The sequence below is a fragment of the Microcaecilia unicolor genome, chromosome 9 (genome assembly GCF_901765095.1).
Source record: "Microcaecilia unicolor chromosome 9, aMicUni1.1, whole genome shotgun sequence".
NCBI classification, from domain to species: domain Eukaryota; kingdom Metazoa; phylum Chordata; class Amphibia; order Gymnophiona; family Siphonopidae; genus Microcaecilia; species Microcaecilia unicolor.
The window spans coordinates 104,931,758-104,951,840 of NC_044039.1; the positions used below are offsets into that span (position 1 = coordinate 104,931,758).

General features: G+C 44.8%; 1 protein-coding gene across 1 annotated transcript in view; it reads left to right on the forward strand.

Annotated features, from left to right (window-relative positions):
• COCH (cochlin) overlaps positions 1-20,083 on the forward strand; it is a 166,977-nt gene that overhangs the window by 121,781 nt on the left and 25,113 nt on the right. Inside the window, exons 9-11 of the mRNA XM_030213687.1 lie at positions 6,988-7,032; positions 10,718-10,865; positions 18,282-18,385. Coding sequence (XP_030069547.1) covers positions 6,988-7,032; positions 10,718-10,865; positions 18,282-18,385 — 297 coding nt within the window. The remainder of the gene's footprint in view (positions 1-6,987; positions 7,033-10,717; positions 10,866-18,281; positions 18,386-20,083) is intronic.

Below are 20,083 nucleotides of genomic sequence, written 5' to 3' on the forward strand. Positions count from 1 at the left end.
CAGGAGCTTCTCTTCAGGCAGCCCCATCTCTTCCTCAGCAAACTTCGGTTGCTGCAGCCTCTCAGTCTTTCCTGCCAAAATGTCCGCGGGTGGAAATTTTGGATCCCGAGGAACTATCTCACACAGATGGACCAGTTTTGTCTCCGGGCTCGGCCTCAGATTCTTTGGATTTGGCAGATGAGGTCACCCTGCCCTCTGAGGAGGGGGATGATCTGACGGCTGCCCGCCTTTTTCGCAGGGAAGAGCTTCCCTCCCTGATTGTTAGGGTTTTGAGGTTTTGGCCATTTCCCCCTGAATCATCAGGGGGAACAGGTCCGGTGCCCTCTATTATGTCTTGCACCAAATGCCCACCTCGTTCCTTTCATGTGCATGAGGCCATGGAGATCCTTATTTCGGCGCAGTGGGATACGCCAGACAGTGGGCTTAAGGTTGCTTAGGGCTATGTCGCATCTTTATGCGCTACCTGCTCATGACTTAGACTTGCTGAAGATCCCTACGGTGGATTCCTTAATCACAGCGATCACTAAGAAAACCACTCTCCCTGTGGAGGGTGGCACGGCGCTCAAGGACCCTCAGGATCGTAAGTTGGAGACTTTCTTGAAGCTGTCCTTTGAAGTAGCGGCCCTTTCCCTGCAGGCCTCAGTTTGTGGCTCCTATGCGGCGCCGGCATGCTTATCGTGGGTACAGAAAGCCTCCTCTCTGGAAGATCTCGTGGCTGTTTTGCTGGCCTTCGAGTCCGGTTTAGCTTCCTCGCGGATCTTTATGATCTTTTGAGGGCTTCGGTGAAGGAGGTTTCCCTAGCAGTCACCACGCGTCGCTGGCATAGGCGCCCGGTATAAGAGGCTTGGACAGGCTAAGCCTCCCCTGCTGTGCTCTGAGAGGTTTAAATTGTTGATTTACCTCCATCCTCACAGCAGGAGCTGGAGTGAAAGCCCTCTAGCCTTGTGTAACCAATTGTAGAAATTGGTTTATGGTTTGTTTACCTTACTGCTGGGAGAGCAGGGGGAGGGGGGTTGGCTGGGTTGCCAGGGAGATATTTAACGAGGATGACTTCCTGACCTGCACTGAGAACAGATAGCAGCAGAATCGGACAACCAGACAACAAAGGTAGAAAAGATCATTTTATTTTCATTATAGTGTTTGGAATATGTCCACTTTGAGAATCAGGTGCTCAACATTAAAAGCAGTGGCGTAGCTACGTGGGGCCTAAGGGGGCCGGGGCCCCCGCAGATTCACCCCAGGACCCCCCTCCCGGCGAACCCGCCCCCGCCGCCGCCTACCTTTACTTTTGCTGGCGGGGGATCCCACTCCCCGCCAGCCGACGTCTTCTCAGTCCTTCCTGCACTTCAATTTGTTTGCTGACGTCCTGCACGTAATTATACGTGCAGGACGTCAGAGTCTGACGTCCTGCACGTACAACGTGCAGGACGTCAGCAAACAAATTGAAGAGCGGGAAGCGACTAAGAAGAAGACGTCGGCTGGCGGGGAGTGGGATCCCCCGCCAGCAAAAGTAAAGGTAGGCTGCAGCGGCGGCGGGTTCGCGGCGGGAGGGGGGGGCGGCAATGTCGGCGGTGGGGGGGCGGCGCCGGGGGGAGGGCTAAAATGTGCCCCCTCCCCCCGGGCTCGGACCCCTCTCCCACGGAAGGCTGGCTACGCCCCTGATTAAAAGTTTATATTTATTTACTTATTTATGGCATTTTATCCCACATTAAACATGAATTAGGGTGTTTTGTGGCTCTACATGAAAATTTTTATGATATGATCCCTTGTTTCATATTGTTGACGGTCTGCATTTTCTGTATGGGTGGTATATTGGTGTATTAGGTTCTGCCCAGTGTAATATTTATGATACAGTAAGGTTCTGAGTGTGTTTTTGCACAAAGTTGTGCATAGTGTTTTGCAGTTGAGCGATTGTGCTTAGAATATGCTTTGAGCAACCACTTTATTCTTTGACATATGATACATATCTAATATCTAAATTTAATAAACGGTATTAATTGTGACTTTTATTTTTATTTATTTTTTCTGTGTGTTATCAGACAATTATGGATTTAAGCTCCACCCCCTAACCCCCCCCCCCCCTTTAGCCTCCCCAAACAGTTGGGCCACCGACCGCCTATGGTCGCTGGCTGTGGTTGCGGCATTGGGCTGCAGATGTGGCCTCTAAGTCACTTTTAGCAAGGCTTCCTTTTAGGGGAAAGCTTTTGTTTGGGACAGACTTAGAACAGATTGTGAAGGACCTCGGTGACTCTAAGGGCCAGCGCCTCCCGGAGGACAGATCCAAGTTTGTACAACCGGCGGGACCTAGACCTAAGTTTAGGGATACACGGTGTTACCGTCCAGGTCGCGGGGCCTCTTTTCAGAGAGCAAGGTCTTCTCAGAGGCCTCAGCCCTTTCGAGGTGATAGGCGGGCCTTCCTTTCCGGCAACAGAAACCAGCCCGCAGCCAGGTCCGCACAATGATGGGGACCTGGTCCATATCCAGCCGGTTATTGGGGGAAGACTGTCCCTATTCCTGGTGAAGTGGACCAGGGTAACATCCGACAAATGGGGCTTGGAGGTTACCAGAGACGGCTGCAAGTTAGAATTTGCTCATCCAATAGTAGACTCTTTTCTGGAATCTCCTTGCAAATGTCCCGCCAAGGTGTGGGCCATTCGACACACCCTCCTCGACTTGTCCAGCCCGTACCCCCAGCAGAACGAGGGTGCGGTCGATACTCCATTTATTTTGTGGTGCCAAAAAAGGGCAGTTCTTGGCGACCCGTCTTAGATCTCAAGTGCATCAACAGGTCCTTACAGGTTCAGGTTTTCCACATGGAAACCCTCCAATCATTGATTGCAGCGGTACAGCCAGGGGATTTTTTGACCTCTCTCGATCTCAAAGAGGCCTATTTACACATTCCAATCTGGCCTCCCCACAGGCGCTTACTTCGCTTTGCAGTGCTCGGTCATCATTTTCAATTCAAGGCGATGCCCTTCGGCCTAGCCAAAGCACCTCGGACCTTTTCCGAGGTCCTGTTAGTAGTGGCAGCCTATCTCAGGAAGGAAGGGATTCAGGTCCATCCCTATATAGACGACTGGCTTGTGCAGGCATTTTCTTTCGAGGAGAGTCGGCGGGCAACCGACAAAGTGGTCGGGTTGCTTCAGTCGCTTGGTTGGGTGATCAACTTCCCGAAGTGCAGCCTAACGCCTTCCCAAACGCTGGAATACTTGGGGGTGTGCTTCGATACCCGAACAGGGATAGTTTCTGTTCCTTCAGCTTCAGCACAGAGATTACAGGCTCAGTTACGAGCGCTGTTTCAAACTCCAAACCCGCGGGCTTGGGACTATGTACAAGTTCTAGGTTCCATGGCCTCCACCTTGGACATGATAAAGTGAGCCAGAGCTCATGTGCGCCCCCTCCAGTGGCACCTTCTGAGCCGTTGGTCTCCACTCTCGGAGGATTACGAGGTTCGGGTGCCATGTTCGGCCCGTCTTCATACAATCATGCACTGGTGGTTCATTCAAAAGAATCTGGTGTCAGGCATTCCTCTGGCAATCCCGGACTGGAAGATAGTGACCACGGATGCTTCACTGTCTGACTGGGGGGCTCATTGCCTTCAATAGATGGCCCAGGACGTTTGGACTTCGACGGAGGCGTCATGGTCCATCAGCTGCTTGGAGTTACGGGTGATTCGTCTGGCCCTTCGGGAGTTTCTGTTTTTTCTCTGCGGTTGCCCAATTCGAGTGCTTTAGGACAATGTGACAGCGGTCGCCTAAGTAAACCATCAGGGGGGCAAGCAGGAGTGCACCCCTAGCGCGCGAGGCGGATCTGATCTGCCATTGGGCAGAGACTTATCTCTCTTTCTTGACAGCGGCTTATATAGCGGGGTCACAGAATGTGCAAGTGGACTTTCTCAGTCACCACCAGTTAGAACCGGGGGAGTGGACGCTCTTCCCTCTGGCCTTCATTCAGATAACTGCCCATTGGGGGATGCCAGAGATGGACTTAATGGCCACCGCATTCAATGCGAAAGTTCCCCGGTTCTTCAGCAGGGGACGAGAGCTGGGCTCGGAAGGCATCTATGCCCTTCTTCAACCTTGGCCCAGGGGCCTGCTCTATGCCTTTCCCCCCTGGCCAATGGTGGGCAGGTTACTGACTCACATTGTCAGTCATCACGGTCGAGTAATCTTAGTGGCCCTGGATTGGCACAGACGACCCTGGTACGCAGATGTGATCAGGCTTCTGTTCGATTGTCCTTTTCTGCTACCGGTGCAGGACAGTCTCCTGCTGCAGGGGCCAGTCACGATGGAGGATCCCTCCCCCTTTGGTCTTACAGCCTGGCCCTTGAAAGGGCGAGGTTGAGAAGAAAAGGATATCCGGACACGGTTATCACAACGATGCTGTAGATTCGGAAAAGATCAACCTTGATAGCTTATGCTAGGGTATGGCGTACCTTCGCTTCATGGTGTACGAGTTCGGGATTGTCAGCGGCTTCGGCTTCAGTATCGGTTATCCTCGCGTTTCTTCAGGAGGCTGTACAAAAATCACTCTCATTGAGTTCTCTTAAGGTTCTGTCACACTGGTCAGGAAAAGTGAGCCCTTGGGCCACTACCGATAACCGGCAGTGGCAGGAGAACCACCCAAACAGGCAGCAAGGCGGACCCCAGACAGACGGGCACAGGCCGGACTGGAGCAGCTGGCCTGGAACAGAAACAATAAGCAGTAAGCAGGAGAATAGTCCACGAATCAAGCAGAGTCTTACTGGCAGGCAGCGAAGCAGAAGGGAAACCAGGAACCAAACAGAGTCTATAGGCTGGCGGCAATCAGTAGTAAACCAGGAATCAAGCAGGGACTTGGGTAGGCAGCAGACAGTAGAATAAACCAGGAAACAAGCAGGGTCTTGGGCAGGCAGCAGACAGTAGAATAAACCAGGAAACAAGCAGGGTCTAGCTGAAACTGAAAGTAGCAAGGTTAGCACTGCAACAAACTCTCACAGATGAAAACTCTTCTGAGGACCTCTGTTGCAAAGGTTCCAGGTGGTTAATAAAGGCAAAATACCAGGGAGGTCACCAGGTAAGGGTGCTGCTTAATTCCAAAAATCCCAAGACAGTCTGGAAGGCTGGAATATCCAGACCGGAATGATTTCTGGAACATGGGAAACAGGAAGCAGACAGTCCATCGCAGCCACCAGGTCTGACCACCAGGTGGCAAAATGAATGAGAGCATGAAACATGGGCACAGTCGTGACAGGTGCAGGTGGCAGCTCTGGCATGTTTTAGAGGCCGGCTTCAGGGAGCGTCCATCGCCTTCTACCCGGATGTGGTTCGTTTCTTGAGGGGCGTAAATCATTTGCGCCTCCTCATGTGCCACTTCTGCCATCCTTGAACCTTAATCTAGTTCTCAAAGTGCTTCAGCGTCCTCCTTTCGAACCCTTATCGGGGATTACGATTAAGGATCTCACCTTGAAGGTGATTTTCCTAGTAGCCATTACTTCTGCTCAGAGAATTTCAGAATTGCAGGCCCTTTCTTGCAGAGACCCCTTCCTGCATTTTACGGAGGCAGGGATATCGATTAGGACAGTTCCTTCATTTTTGCCCAAGGTGGTTTCTCGTTTCCACTTGGGGCAGTCCCTGCATTTGCTGGCCCTCTGCTGGGAAGATTACACTGAGCAATTCCAGGCGCTTCACTGCCTCGACGTGAGATGGACTCTTCTCAGGTATTTGGAGGTGACAAATGAATTTCGTCTTTCTGACCATCTCTTTGTCCTTTTTGGAGGCAGTAAGAAGGGTCATAGGGCGTCCAAGGCCACCATAGCCCGTTGGTTGCGGGAGGCCATCTCTTCGGTATACGTGGCATTGGGCAAGCAAGCCCCTTTGCAAGTTCATGCTCATTCTACGCGAGCTCAAGCTTCCTCCTATGCAGAGTCCCGTTTGGTTTCTCTGGAAGATATCTGCAGGGCAGCTACATGGGCTTCGGTACATACATTCACTGGTTATTATCAGGTGGGTGTGGCAGCTCGTCAAGATGCGGTGTTTGGCTCGTCTGTGATTTCTGCCAGGTTGAAGGTGTCCTGCCCTACTTGAGGACTGCTTGGGTACATCCCACAAGTCTCTGGATTGATCTGTGGGGACGCCATGGAAGGAAAAATTAATTCATACCTGATCATTTTCTTTTCATTAGTCTCAACAGATCAATCCAGAGGCCCCCCCCCCCTCCAAGTTTACTGTCTGCGGTTTTGTTGCGGTTGGTTAGTTTTTTTTCGGGTTCCGTTCTGAATGCTCCTTTGTTTGATTACAAAATAAAATAAAATAAATAAATATAGAAGTGGTGGAAGTATGTTGGGCAATTGGTCTGACAATGTCAGGAGAGTTTTTCTATTGTTTCCATTCCACTGCTTTGGTATCATTCATACTGAGGTTCAGCTGGCTGCACAGGTCCACATATATCAAACCTCGGAGGTTCTCTCTATCTCCACCTGCTGGTAGAGGGCCACAACCCAAAAGTCTCTGGATTGATCTGTTGGGACTAATGGAAAGAAAACTATCAGGTAAGAATTAATTTTCCCTAAGTTTTAATAAACAAACATAAAACATGGGCAGAACATGGGAGGGGCATTGGAGGGGCTGCCACTTAATGAATACAGTAAGTTGCGCATAACCTCACCACATCTGTGGCTGAGGTAACAGTGGGTACCTAAATCTAAGGTGTGCCACGTTATACTAGCATTTGATAATGGTATCTGCCCAGATGCCATTACAGAATAAAGTCTCACTGTATGGCATCAGGGCATGTAAAAGGAGGTATCCACCTATAAATATGTCTGGTAGCACTATAGAAATGAGAAGTTATAGAGATTAGAGAGGTGGCAGAGCCAAAATTGAATAAAGCAGTTCAAGGAGTCTTACTGAATCAGAGATATGCATTGCAACTCCTAGACTACCTTGTTGAGAACATTTATTATAGTCTTTTATTTCTAATAATTTTGTGCTGCTTTTATAATTGTAGGTAAACGTCAAAAGAAGACACCAGAGAAGAAAATGGGAAACAAAGGTAAAATTCAAAGTAACTGTGTTATACAAAAAAAAATTATGTTAAAGTTAGACAATTTGTCTGATTTTTAGATATAGCTTGATATCATCTTTGTTTCCTGTAAGTTGTATGTTATGAATGTAGAAGGGCATTATCCAACTTATTAAGGGGGCTATTTACTATTAGTTACCATGAACTATTTTGTTGCAGGGCTCATCAGAATAAAATGGATCATGCAGAAGATAACACACACTATTAGTAATGGATTTCTTTTGCTTAGAACAGTATATTTGATCAATTATCAAAAAGGCCTGGTTTAAACTTTGATAAATGAAAGAAAGCTAACCAATCACACATATATTGCAGATAACCAGCAAAATGCAAAAGGCCATATTTTGCAAAGTGTATGTGGGAAAAGCAACTCCTTAATTTATTGAACAAAAATCCCTTATAAAACACACAAAAACCAAAGGACCAAACAACAAGACAAAACAGACAAAATAAATAAATAACACAATGAAAAAGAACCAAAAAATTACAGTAGCAACTTCAAAATAATATCAGCTTAAAATGGGCATTTTTATATTTTAAACAAATTCCCTATTTGTGATGATAAAAATATAGTAGGAACCTCAATAGGTTTGAGGTTACAGAAAAGCTGAAAGAAAAAGCAATGGCAAATCAAAATCACAGAAAAACACTTCACTAATATTGTGTTCAGATACAATTATTTGCAGAACTACATTCAATCAACTCAAAAAAAAAAAAAAAAGGAAGAGGACCAAAGCCTCAGAAAATGCAGGACATTTTACTTCGTGAAAAGGAAAAACCAGTGAGGAAAAATCAAGGAGGATGACAAAAAAGTCTTTATTGAGGATATTAAAATCGACCCGCCATGCCAACGTTATAAAATAGGAGCATACCTCAGTAACACACGTTACTGCTAATTAGTGTCAATAAGTTCTAGTTAATGCCAATTATTGACAACTAGTAAAAAAAGCCCCGTTTCTGATGCAAATGAAACGGGGGCTAGCAAGGTTTTCTTCAGAGTGTGCATGTGGGCGTGTGTGTCCCTGCCCTCTGCCCTCTCTCCCTCCCCCTCCCCCATTGGAGTCCAGTCCTTCAGTGTTAAGTTTCCTGCTGTTCTGTGTTACAGAGAGAGTGAAGGCATCTTTCTCCCCTCCCCGTCTTGGTCCTTCACTGTTTACAGAGAGAGGGATTTCGTGCTGTGCTGTTTTCCTTCACTCATGGGGAAACCGGATATCTCTGGCGCTTCACACTTCCGGCTGGAGGCTTCATAGAACGTTGGTCTTGCCTTTTATATATATAGATTAGTGGCATTTAAGTGCTAGTTTAGGTTCAATCAAACAATTAAATTACACACAAGGTATTCTATAAAGTACACTCACATTTTCATGTGCAACTGTGTGCAGCAATTATAGAATTAGGGAATAGAACTCAAAACATGCTCATATTGGGTCAAACCAAAGAGCCCACCATCCTTTCTCTGACAATGGCCAAATCAAGTCACCAATATCTAGCAGGATAACAAATAATAGATCCATTCCGTATTGTACATTGGCAATAGAGGGAAGGCAATGACCTGGTCCTTGATCCTTACTTTTACATTGCACTATGATCTAGACAGCTTGTCTGGACAGACAGTGCCTTTGGCCAGACTGTTCTTCACGGACTCTTCAATTCATAGTAAATTCAACTTTCCTCTTCAATAGGCTATTCCAAAGGTCTTCCTAGAAGACTGTGTCCTAGACCAGGGGTGGTGACCCTCAGTTTAGAATTCCCTACTGATGTAGTTGTCAGTGGAGAAAGCAAAGTTACTTACGGGTAACATGGGTTCTCTGTAGACGGATAAAGCAGATACATGTACCCACCTACTGTCATAGGGAGTTGACTCAAGCACTGAAATAAACCAAGGGAGGTAGTTAATTGCCCTACATACTGAAAATGACCTTGGCCTTTCTGAGCTCTGAGTAGATCCATGTTGTGCCATTAGATAATATTGCCTACTGACATGTATGATTTATTCTGCTGTCTACAGAGAATAGTTGTTACAGGTAAGCAACCTCATTTTCTGTGAGTAAACAGAAGACTGAATTCAGATACTGTTGATCTTACGCCTTTCACATATCCTACAGTAGATTTACTCATAGGGCTGTATACAGTAAAAAAATGTTCCCATAGGCCCAGAATGGGACAAATTCCTTTTTGAACAAGGTCCATAATTGTTTTATATTAAAAAAGTAGACTATTATATATATTCCTTTTAACAAAACAATTATCCAATTGGCTTAACAAGCCAATCAGCATTGATAACAGTGCTTAACAAGCAATTATGAGCACTAATTGGCAATAATTAGAATTTATGCGCATAACTCCCTAAGCATATTCTGTAATGCACTGCGCCTAAATTCTGTGTGCATCCAAAAATGGGTGTGGCTATAGGTGGGGAAATGGGCATGTCATAGGCATTCCAAAAAACTACACACATAGTTATAGAATATACCTGCTCTGTGCGTAATTTAGGCACCAGGATTTATACCAAGTTTTACTTGGTGTAAATAGCTGCAACTACATTTGGTTGTGTGGAGAGGCACTCAGCATTATTCTATCTACCATGCAGAAATTTAAGCCTATTCTATAACATTTAGGCGTTCTTTAGAGAATACACGTAGGCATAATTTTTTTCTGTGTGGATTTTTCAGGTGCCATATATAGACTCTCCCCTATTATCTTTAAGTTATGTGCTTTGGCTTGTCAGATCATTTTTGGTTTCACTTCTGGATATATGGTGAGCACCAAAGGAGTAAGAGATGACACACAACTCTCAAAATGGGAGTTGCAGACTGAAAATCTTTATTGAGGCACCAAAGAAAAATTTTGACACGGCTCTGTGTTTCGGTGGACAAACTGCCTCCTTCAGAGGTCACGAACAAACACTCTGAAGTCACTGCACTGCGTGTGGTACCTGATACAATGCATAAAGGTTTCTATAAAAACAACAGGAGCTCTAAAGCAGAGGGAAGAGAAATCAACAGAATCTAGGATCAAAGCACAGCCATAGGCAGACACATCGGACCTATGTCAGGTCTTTCTTTGGTGCCTCAAAGCTTTTCAGTCTGCAAATCCCATTTTTAGAGTCGTGTGTCATCCTCTACTCCTTTGGTGCTCCTTGGACTGTTGTGGAGGTTATTTCCTGTTTTCCCTTGGGTCTAATTGAATTACCATTAATAATGCAGTCATGGGAACGCAAAATTACCTCACTCTTCATTTTTCGAGTTGTCAGGGATCAGTGAATTCTTTTCAAGTTGTCATAGATCAGTGTATTCTTCGGGATGCTCTTATTTATGTACAAAAAGCTGGAACTCTTTACCAAAAGATATAAGATGTATGAACAACTATCTGTACTTCCGTAAACATCTAAAAGTTTTTTTGGGGGAAATTATTTTTTATAAAGACAGCAAATGAAGTTTAAGCTATTTTCAGGATAAAATTCTTATCTCTTTGATATTTTAAAGTGGTGAAGATTAATTGTTAGATTTTGTTCATAGGATATTATTGTAAGCCACATTGAAACAAAATAATATTGGAAAATGTAAGATATAAATGCTGAAATAAAGTGGTTACATATTTGTCAAAAAAACCTCATTGTTCAAGTACTTATTTTGAGTGGCTTTTTATTTTGCAGATTGTAAGGCTGACATTGCATTTCTGATTGATGGAAGCTACAATATTGGTCAGCGCAGGTTTAATCTGCAGAAAAACTTTGTTGGAAAAGTGGCTTTGATGCTGGGCATTGGAACAGATGGGCCACATGTTGGACTTGTGCAAGCCAGGTACTCAATATAGTGCATATAATTATTTTAGTGTACACAGAAGGGGTAAATTCTCAAAATGTCACCAAAGTTTAGGTGCAGCTTCTAGAACAGCGACTAAGGTTAGTTGTTTGCACAACTACCAATTGGTGCCAATTAATACCAATTAGCACCAATTTAAGCTAATTGGCTGTTAACGCCAATTAATAGCCAATTATACAATTACATTGTGCACACATCTGACCTCATTCTATAAATTGCACGAGCAACTTTGCACACTAAGGGCTAGGTTCTATAAATGTCACCTACAAAATCAGCACCAATCAAAAACATGCTTAGGTGTATTCTCTAAGCCATGTCTAAAGTTAGGTGCAGTTTATAGTATACGTGTAACACCGTGCACATGATTAAAATCTAGGTGCAGCAAATTACTCCAATGAAAACCTGGTGTAAATGCCCACACCTAAATTTAGGCACAGAACAGGTTATTCTATAACACTGCAGAAATTTTAGCAATGCCCATGACTCGCTCTTGCTCCTCCCATGTGTCACGATTGTAGTCGTGACCCCTCTCAGACTCGCCTTGTTTCCGGCGGTCAGCATCTGAGCTGGCTTCTGTCTGTTCTTCCTGAGTTAGTTCTGTCTCTGTGTGCTGGCTGCTTCCAGCATGGGCTGATTACTCCACTATACTGCACCTGGGTGTGTTAAGCCCCTCTGTGTTTCAGTATGCTTTCTGCCTGTGTCTTGGTTTGTGTTCCTCTCACCCTCTGGTGGCTGCCATAGACTTTCCAGACTTTCTTTACGGTCCGGTCCAGATATTCCAGCCCTCCAGACTTGGTTTGAAGTTTGGCAGCTAGCCTCATCCGTTGCTGCCTCATGATTGCTGCAGCTGAGTTCAGCTTCTGATGGGTTTATTACCACCTGGAAACCTTCTGAGTTTGCCTTTGCATTGCCTAAGGTCCCTGGTATGCTGGTGTGCGCTGTGCACTTCTGCCTAGTCCAGTTTATTGTCTGAGATTCTTGCCTGATTCTAGTCTAGTCTTTGTGTAGTTTATTTTGTACTGTATTGCTTCTTTCCCAGTCTTGTTTCTTGTTTGTATTTCTCTGTCTAGTTCTTGGTTGTCTGTGTTTCTTGTTTAGTGGCTGCCTGGCAGCTTTCAGTCTTGTCTCTTGTCTGTCAGTATTTGTACCCTGTTTTAGTGGCTGCTCTGCAGCTTTCAGTCTTGTCTCTTGTCTGTCAGTATTTGTACCCTGTTTTAGTGGCTGCTCTGCAGCTTTCAGTTCCTGTCCTTTAGCTTGTCCATTTCTTGCTTTGTGTAGTATTGTCTGTCTGTGAGTCCTAGCCCAGTTTCCTACCTTGCTGCCCATGTATATTCCTTTCCCCTCAGTCATAGGCTAAGCCTCCCCAGCCCAACTGCAGTCTTTCCTGGACCCCACTGCCCCTCCTATCCTGTCTTATCCCATCTCTTTCTGCCCCTTTCATCCACCCACCTTTCAGCACAATATCACTCCCGTTGCACTTTGCTTGATCTGCACGAATAAACATGCATAGCAGAGACGTGGGACTGTGGCTCTCTGCCTGCCGCTACTGCTTCCTGTGCCGACCCGGAAGTTAACCTCAGAGGAGGCAAGAACGGCACAGGAAGCAGTAGCGGCAGGCAGAGAGCTACGGTCCCACGTCTCTGCTATGCATGTTTATTCGCGCGGACCAAGCAAAGTGCAACGGGAGAGATATTGTGCTGAAAGGTGGGTGGATGAAAGGGGCAGAAAGAGATGGAATGGGATAAGTGCAACGGGAGGGATGTTTATTCGCGTGGACCACGTGAGGTGCAGTGGAGATACTAGATGAGGGAGATGGGTACAAGAGAGGAAATGCTAGCTAGCGGGGGGGGGTGGGGGAGGAGAGAGATCAATTAAAAGAGGATGCTGGCTAGCAGGGGGGAGGAGAGAGAGAAAGACAGGAGAGGAATTGCTGGTTGGCAGGGGGGAGAGACAAAAGAGGAGAGGCTGGATGGTTGTAGGGGAAGGGAGAGAGAGAGAAGATGCTGGATTGCAGGAGTAAAGAGAGAAAATGCTGGATGGAAGGGGAGAGGAAAGAGTTAGTGAAAGACTGGGGAGTAAGGGGAAGAAGAATGGGAGGGCCAGAGTAGGGGAAAAAATGGAAAGCTGTATGTAGACACAGTAAAAAAAAAAAGATTAAAGTCTAGATAACATGAATGAAATCAGAATGGACAGGCAGAAAAAAATGGAAGAAAGCTGAAAGGAACAGATCAGTGCTGGAGTTGGATGTAGTGGAGGAGGTGAAGAAGACAGAAGAGAAAAAAGGAGACCCTTGGAAAGAGTTAAAAGAAGACAGGAAAGAAGGAACCAGATACTGGGGCCAACATATTAAAAAGAAAATTAAATGACCAGACAGCAAAGGTAAAAAAAAAAAAGAAGAATTTTACTTTTAATTTAGGATGAAATAATGTGGTGGCTGTGTTAGTCCACTTAAAAAGTTAATAAACGTAAATAAAAGACAAAAAGGAAAATAAGCTGACATCTTTTTATTGGACTAAATACATTTTTTGACTAACTTTCGGAGACCAAAACCTTCTCTTTTAGGTCTAGACATTATATTGCTGTTAAAAGTATGCTTGTCCTAAATTAAGCAAGGATGTTTTTTGGCTTTTGAAAACTAGTTAACTGTAATAAGTTAGTAAAAAAAAAAGTATTATCTTATTTTCTGTTTTCATTTTGGTAATGTATAATGCAGCAATTGGACTATGACAGTTTTTGAAATGTGCATCTGCTCTTTTTATATTTGCATAGTACAGAGGGACATGTGTCACTGTTCCTATTTTTCTGGTGTTGCACCATATGCAGAATGTAGCTTCTTGGGGGTTCAGTGTAATTTTTGTCTACATATTTCTGTTTTTAGTTTATGTTTACTTATTCTATACTTGGGAGTCTACCTGTGTTTGAAAAAGGCTGGGTATTCTGTTAGTACTGATTCTGTGTAGGATTGATCTGTACTAATCCAGCTTTTTTAGTTTTCCATTAGGTGTATTAATGTTTTACTGCCTACTGTAATCCTTATGATATGTCATGATATATAAATCCATTTTTACATGCATATGAAGGCATTTATTGCTTGTCAATACCTTCCTTAGGACTCAATCTCTTCTCCATCTTGACAAATTGTATACACCGAATGCACTGCAAGAAAACCCTCACTCACTAGCCTTCAATCTCACTAATTAAGGTAGTACTCTTCAATGTTTGGGAAAGACTACTCTTAACATCTCTGCACTTTGGTCTAGCATCTTCCTTCCCTCCCATTTTATTATTATTATTATTTATTGCATTTCTATCCCACATTTTCCCACCTCTTTGCAGGCTCAATGTGGCTTACAATACATCATGAAGAGTGGAAATACACGATAAGATAGATATTAAGTATTACAGACAGATCTTGGGTGAAATGATTATGATAAGACAAGATAGTAGTCTAACAAGCAGATATACTAAGTCTTTTCTGGATATATGTGGAGAGGTTCACAAGTGTTGGTCTTTGTGGTATGCCTTGTTAAAGAGATGGATCTTCAGTAGTTTGCGGAAGTTAGTAAGTTCATAGTTCGTTTTTAAATTCCGCGGCAGCGCGTTCCAGAATTGTGTGCTCAGGTAGGAAAAGGTTGACACATGCGTTAGTTTGTATTTTAGACCTTTGCAGTTGGGGAAGTGAAGGTTGAGGAATTTTACTTTTTGTTTCTGCGTGTTGTAAGGTAATTATGGAGTAGGGCCTAACCAGACTCCACCCCCTATCCTGCCCCCTTTAGCCTCCCCAAACAGCTGGGCCACCGACCGCCTATGCCCTCATTCCCTGTTCAGCCTAGTTGGTATCCAGTTCCTGCCCTGTCTGGTAAGTCCTGCCGGCCGCCTGCACTCAGGGTCTCAACTCCTGGGGAAGGGCGGTCAAGCGCAGGTGAAGTCTAGCTGTTTCTGTCAGAGTTCTGCCTTGTCTCTGGTATGGGGTGGTTTTGCCTGCCACTGCTGCTCCACAGCAGTGGCCCAAGGGCTCACAAACCTAGTTTGTGCCTTGAAAGCTTGACACCATGCTCACGCTCACTTTTGAGATCCGCATGGGACAATTTACACTCATTGCCTTATAGAATACACTTAATGAAATATGCAAAATCACAACAACAAAATAACACTATACCGTTCCACAAAATTTTGCAAGTTCGAGTTCAGTGGTGCACATCATGTTGTGATACAGAGCTTTCAAGTAACCACTTCAAGGAGGGATATTTTAGACCAGTCCTGAATTTCTGGCAATCCTGTGTCCAACACTGGCTGTGTTTCACCCACACAAAAGCTGCATCAGGACTACGTGGTATGGCAGAGACACAGCACGGATTTCTGACAAAGGCTGCCATCTTCTGGTTTTTTGCTTACTTCATGACCACTACTGAGGTAATTTTCCTCTGCCATACCACGTAGCCCCTGATGCAGCCCTTGTGTGGGCAAAACATAACCTGTGTCGGGCACTTTGGGCATTGTTTGTTTGCATGTTTTTAATAAATTTTATTTTACTACCCATTTGATCTGTTCAGTTTTTATTACCATCGTGGGTCTTGTGGATCATTTGCCCAGCTGTTTTCTCAGTTTCTGACAACCCTATCAAATACATGATGGGATCAGCAGTACCTCAAGCCCTGAGGAAGGTGCGACCTGAATTACCACTCAGGTTTAAGGGCAAAAGAAATAGGGAACACCCCAAAAAGAGTTCTTTTATCTTTTTCCCTCCCTGTAACAAGTGCAACATCTATACTGAGAAAGTCAAAGCTCTGTAGGTTGGGCCCTGAAAAATTATTCACATTTCTTGACAATAGGAAAAGAAGCTCATTTTCATGGAGAGGAGGTGTTAGATACTGTAGTCCTGTCCAAGGAAGACGGTGTCAGATCTTGTGAGAGATGGTACCCCTTAATGTTACAGAGATAAAGGGATAAGAAAAGGTGCAACAACCACAGTGATATTTTATGAAGGAGAGAGTAAGTGAGATTTTCATCTAGAGAGGAAATATTAGAGGACGAGGAGAGCTGCCTATGTAAAGGAGCTAACATAAAATGGCCAGGAGTTGGAGTAATGGAATGGAGCTGTTGATGTAACTTATATAATCCACCCTGAAAGAAATTGTAAATAATGATCTACAGTTTATTTATTTGTTATTAAAACTTATAGACCACATAATCTACAATTCTAAGCAGTTAACAACCATACATACAAATTATCGTATATATAAAATTACATTCTCATACATTAAATCACAAAAACGTAACATTAAAACAAAAAAGGAAGCAGCCAATCTCCAGTTGTTCTATAATCATAACCTTTCAATTGACCATACTGAACACATTCTGATACAAATAGGTTTTAAAGGCCTTTTTAAACTGGTCTAACTTTTCAATCAGTCTCAGTTCACCCTGCAGTTAAACAGTAAAGTTGGAGTTTCAGTATATTTCAGTATTATTCACAAACATACACAAAAGTTCTTCAAAAGTGTTTTTTTTTTCAAAAAACTTTAAAATTTTGACTGAACTTTCCTACTACTACTAATCATTTCTATAGTGCTATTAGATGTACATGGTGCTGTACACATTATATGCAGGTACTTTTTCTGTCCCTAGAGTGCTCATAATCTAAGTTTTGGTACCTGAGGCAAAGGAGGGTTAAGTGACTTGCCCAAGGTCACAAGGAGCTGCAGTGGGAATTGAACCTAGTTCCCCAGGATTAAAGTCCACTGCACTAACCACTAAGCTACTCCTCCACTCACTTTCTATTCAAAATATGCAATGGAGAAGAAAATTCTTCACATGATATTTGTTAAATATTTGAAGAAAAATGAGCTCAAACTCTATGGTGTTTGTAACAAATAAACCAGTGTTTTCAAATCATCATTGCTTACTTATAGAGTCCAGTGTTTCTTCATTCCCAGGGCTCTAAAAAAGATTTCAATGGGAATTCAGGAACCAATTGGAGGAGGAGTGGCCTAGTGGTTAGGGTGGTGGACTTTGGTCCTGGGGAACTGAGGAACTGAGTTCAATTCCCAGCACAGGTAGCTCCTTGTGACTCTGGGCAAGTCACTTAACCCTCCATTGCCCGCCGCATTGAGCCTGCCATGAGTGGGAAAGCACGGGGTACAAATGTAACAAAAAAAAAAACCAAAAAAAAACATTTCAAACAGCAATTTACATCCCAGTTCCTGTACATCAAATTCAAAGTCCTTTGTGCTAGTCATCTATCCACACAACATAGTCAAAAATATTTATTCAGAATTCATAATCCCCAAACTACATTGTCAATGCTTTCTCCAAGTCCACTCATAGTAAGCCTCGTTCTGCTCAGTGTGTAGTAAATGTACTGCCTCCAAGTATAGCCACATCTGCTAGCACATTCCTAAATATTAGAGAACTTTCTGAGTTCAGGTACCACACATCTAGCATTATAGCACTGGGATGCACCAACGTAGGGTTACCTGACATGTCCTCTTTTTCAGGGAACTTTCAGGGGAATGGGCAGTTTTTAACCAGCCTGCCCGTTTCTCCGGGTTTTTGGGCAGGTTGGCAGGCTGGCCTCAGGGTGCTCTCCCCCTCATGTATCTTAATGCGCCCTGGTAGTCTAGTGGCCTCTTCGGAGCAGGGAAGAACCCCTCTCTTTCCTGCCCGGTGCTGCTGCTGACCTACTCGCTGCCGGTGCTGCTTCAAAATGGCTGCTGAGATTTCTGCAGAAGTCTTGTGAGGCTGCTGCTTGAAGTCTCACCAGCCATTTTGAAGTGGTGCTGGAGGAGTCCTGCTCAGCTTAGAGGGAACAGTGGTCACACCTCAACTCACTAACTCAAAAATTCTCAGTTTGTAGTTTGCATGCCTGCACATGACTAAGTAATTTACAATGTTGTATATTTTGGTAGGATAGAGAGAAGGTTAATGGAAGAGCAGGATATGCTACAGGTGAAGAATGACTTGTATTAACAGAGGATCCCTGTCATGACTGGTTGCATCTCTTGCAGGGCTAGTACAAGGGACATTAAGCTTACCTGGTGAACCTTCAGCCTTGTACCCCTGCAATAAACTCTCAAGCCTCTAGCATCCCCCTAATGACATTTAGATAATTAAGCGGAACAATCATGATTACCCAAACACCACTTCTCCAAGTAAAATCCTGTAAAAATATATAATTAGGCATTATATTTTATGAAAAATACAAATCGCATCCCAGGCCAGGGAACTGAACATAGTGTTATTAATTGACTATTTAAACAAGACGACCCCCTCTTTTTTCAGTTCAAAACATCTGAAATTGATCAGACAAATGTGGATAAACTTCTTTTCCTAAATCTGAAAACATGATTTGATATATCCGCTTTATAACTGTTTTTTTCCTTATATTTCATGTAGTGAGCAGCCAAAAACAGAATTCCATCTGAGAAACTTTTCCTCTGCTAAAGATGTATTGTTTGCTATAAAGGAGATTGGTTTCAGAGGAGGCAATTCCAATTTCGGTGAGTTACAATGTAGCTTGGATGGATGGATGCAGGAATTTATGTTGCTGCAGAAATTTAAACTATTGTAACATATGGAAAAAATAGATATTCTGGAAACACCTTCAAACACCGACGTCCTGCTCCAGGGCCTTCCCTCTGCCGCACTGATGTAACTTCCTGTTTATGGAGGCGGGACACGGAAGGCCCGGAGCAAGACATCAGACGTCGGTGCCACATCTGTAGCGTTGATGTCAGGCAGCGCCATAGCAAAGTGTAAGCGCCGCCTCGGGGGTGGAAGATTGTGAGGTGCAACAGCAGCGCCGACAGCATTAAATGAAGCGCTGCGGCAGGTGTGGGAGAGGGGGAGGAAGTCAGTGGGGTGCTGGCCCAGTAAGGGGAGGCTGGGAGGGGAGGGGCCTGATGGGAACAGAAGGGTGCTGGACATGCCAGGGGCAGAGGGTTGGGGGAAGGGAGAGAGGTTTTGGATTTGCAGAGGGGAGGTTGGAGGGAAGGGGAGAGGTTTTGGATTTGCAGAGGGGAGGTTGGAAGGAAGGGGAGAAGTTAGGGGAGAGGTGCAGGGAGAAAGAGCCAGATGCATAAGGGGAAAGAAAGAGAGGAAGAGAAGCTGGTTGGTGGGTGGGATCAGAGAGGAGAGGGACACATTGGTGTGGAAGAGGGAGAAAGGGGACATAGTGAAGTATACAGATACAGAAGGGAGATGATGGGCATTATGTGGGAGCATGGGGACAGGGACACATGAGATGCTGTATGGGGATGGCACATGGGCACAGAGGGGTAATGCCTGACAGGGGGGGGAACGGGGATATGGAATAGAGATAAAATGCTGGACACTGGAGAGGGGGGTATATGGACACGGAGGGGGGGAGAGATACCAGACAAGGGGGAGAATAGGAACACAGAAGGGATATGCTGGGCATGGGGTGCATAGGTGATTGGTGATAGGTGCATTGCTGATGACACCCAACTGTATCTCTCCACACCAGACATCACCGCGGAGACCCAGGCAAAGGTATCGGCCTGCTTATCCGACATTGCTGCCTGGATGTCCAACCGCCACCTGAAACTGAACATGTCCAAGACCGAGCTTATCGTCTTTCCACCAAAACCCACTTCTCCTCTTCCTCCACTTTCTATCTCAGTTGATAACACCCTCATCCTCCCCGTCTCATCTGCCCGCAACCTCTGAGTCATCTTTGACTCCTCTCTGTCCTTCTCTGCGCATATCCAGCAGATAGCCAAGACCTGTCGCTTCTTCCTCTTTAACATCAGCAAAATTCGCCCTTTCCTCTCTGAACACACCACCCGAACTCTCGTCCACGCTCTCATTACCTCTCGCCTGGACTACTGCAACTTACTCCTCACCGGCCTCCCACTTAGCCATCTATCCCCCCTTCAATCTGTTCAGAACTCTGCTGCACGTCTCATATTCCGCCAGAACCGATATACTCATATCACCCCTCTCCTCAAGTCACTTCACTGGCTTCCGATCAGATACCGCATTCAATTCAAGCTTCTCCTTCTTACCTACAAATGCACTCATTCTGCTGCCCCTCACTATCTTTCTACCCTCATCTCCCCTTACGTTCCCGCCCGTAACCTCTGTTCACAGGATAAATCCCTCCTCTCAGTACCCTTCTCCACCACCGCCAACTCCAGGCTCCGCTCATTCTGCCTCGCCTCACCCTATGCTTGGAA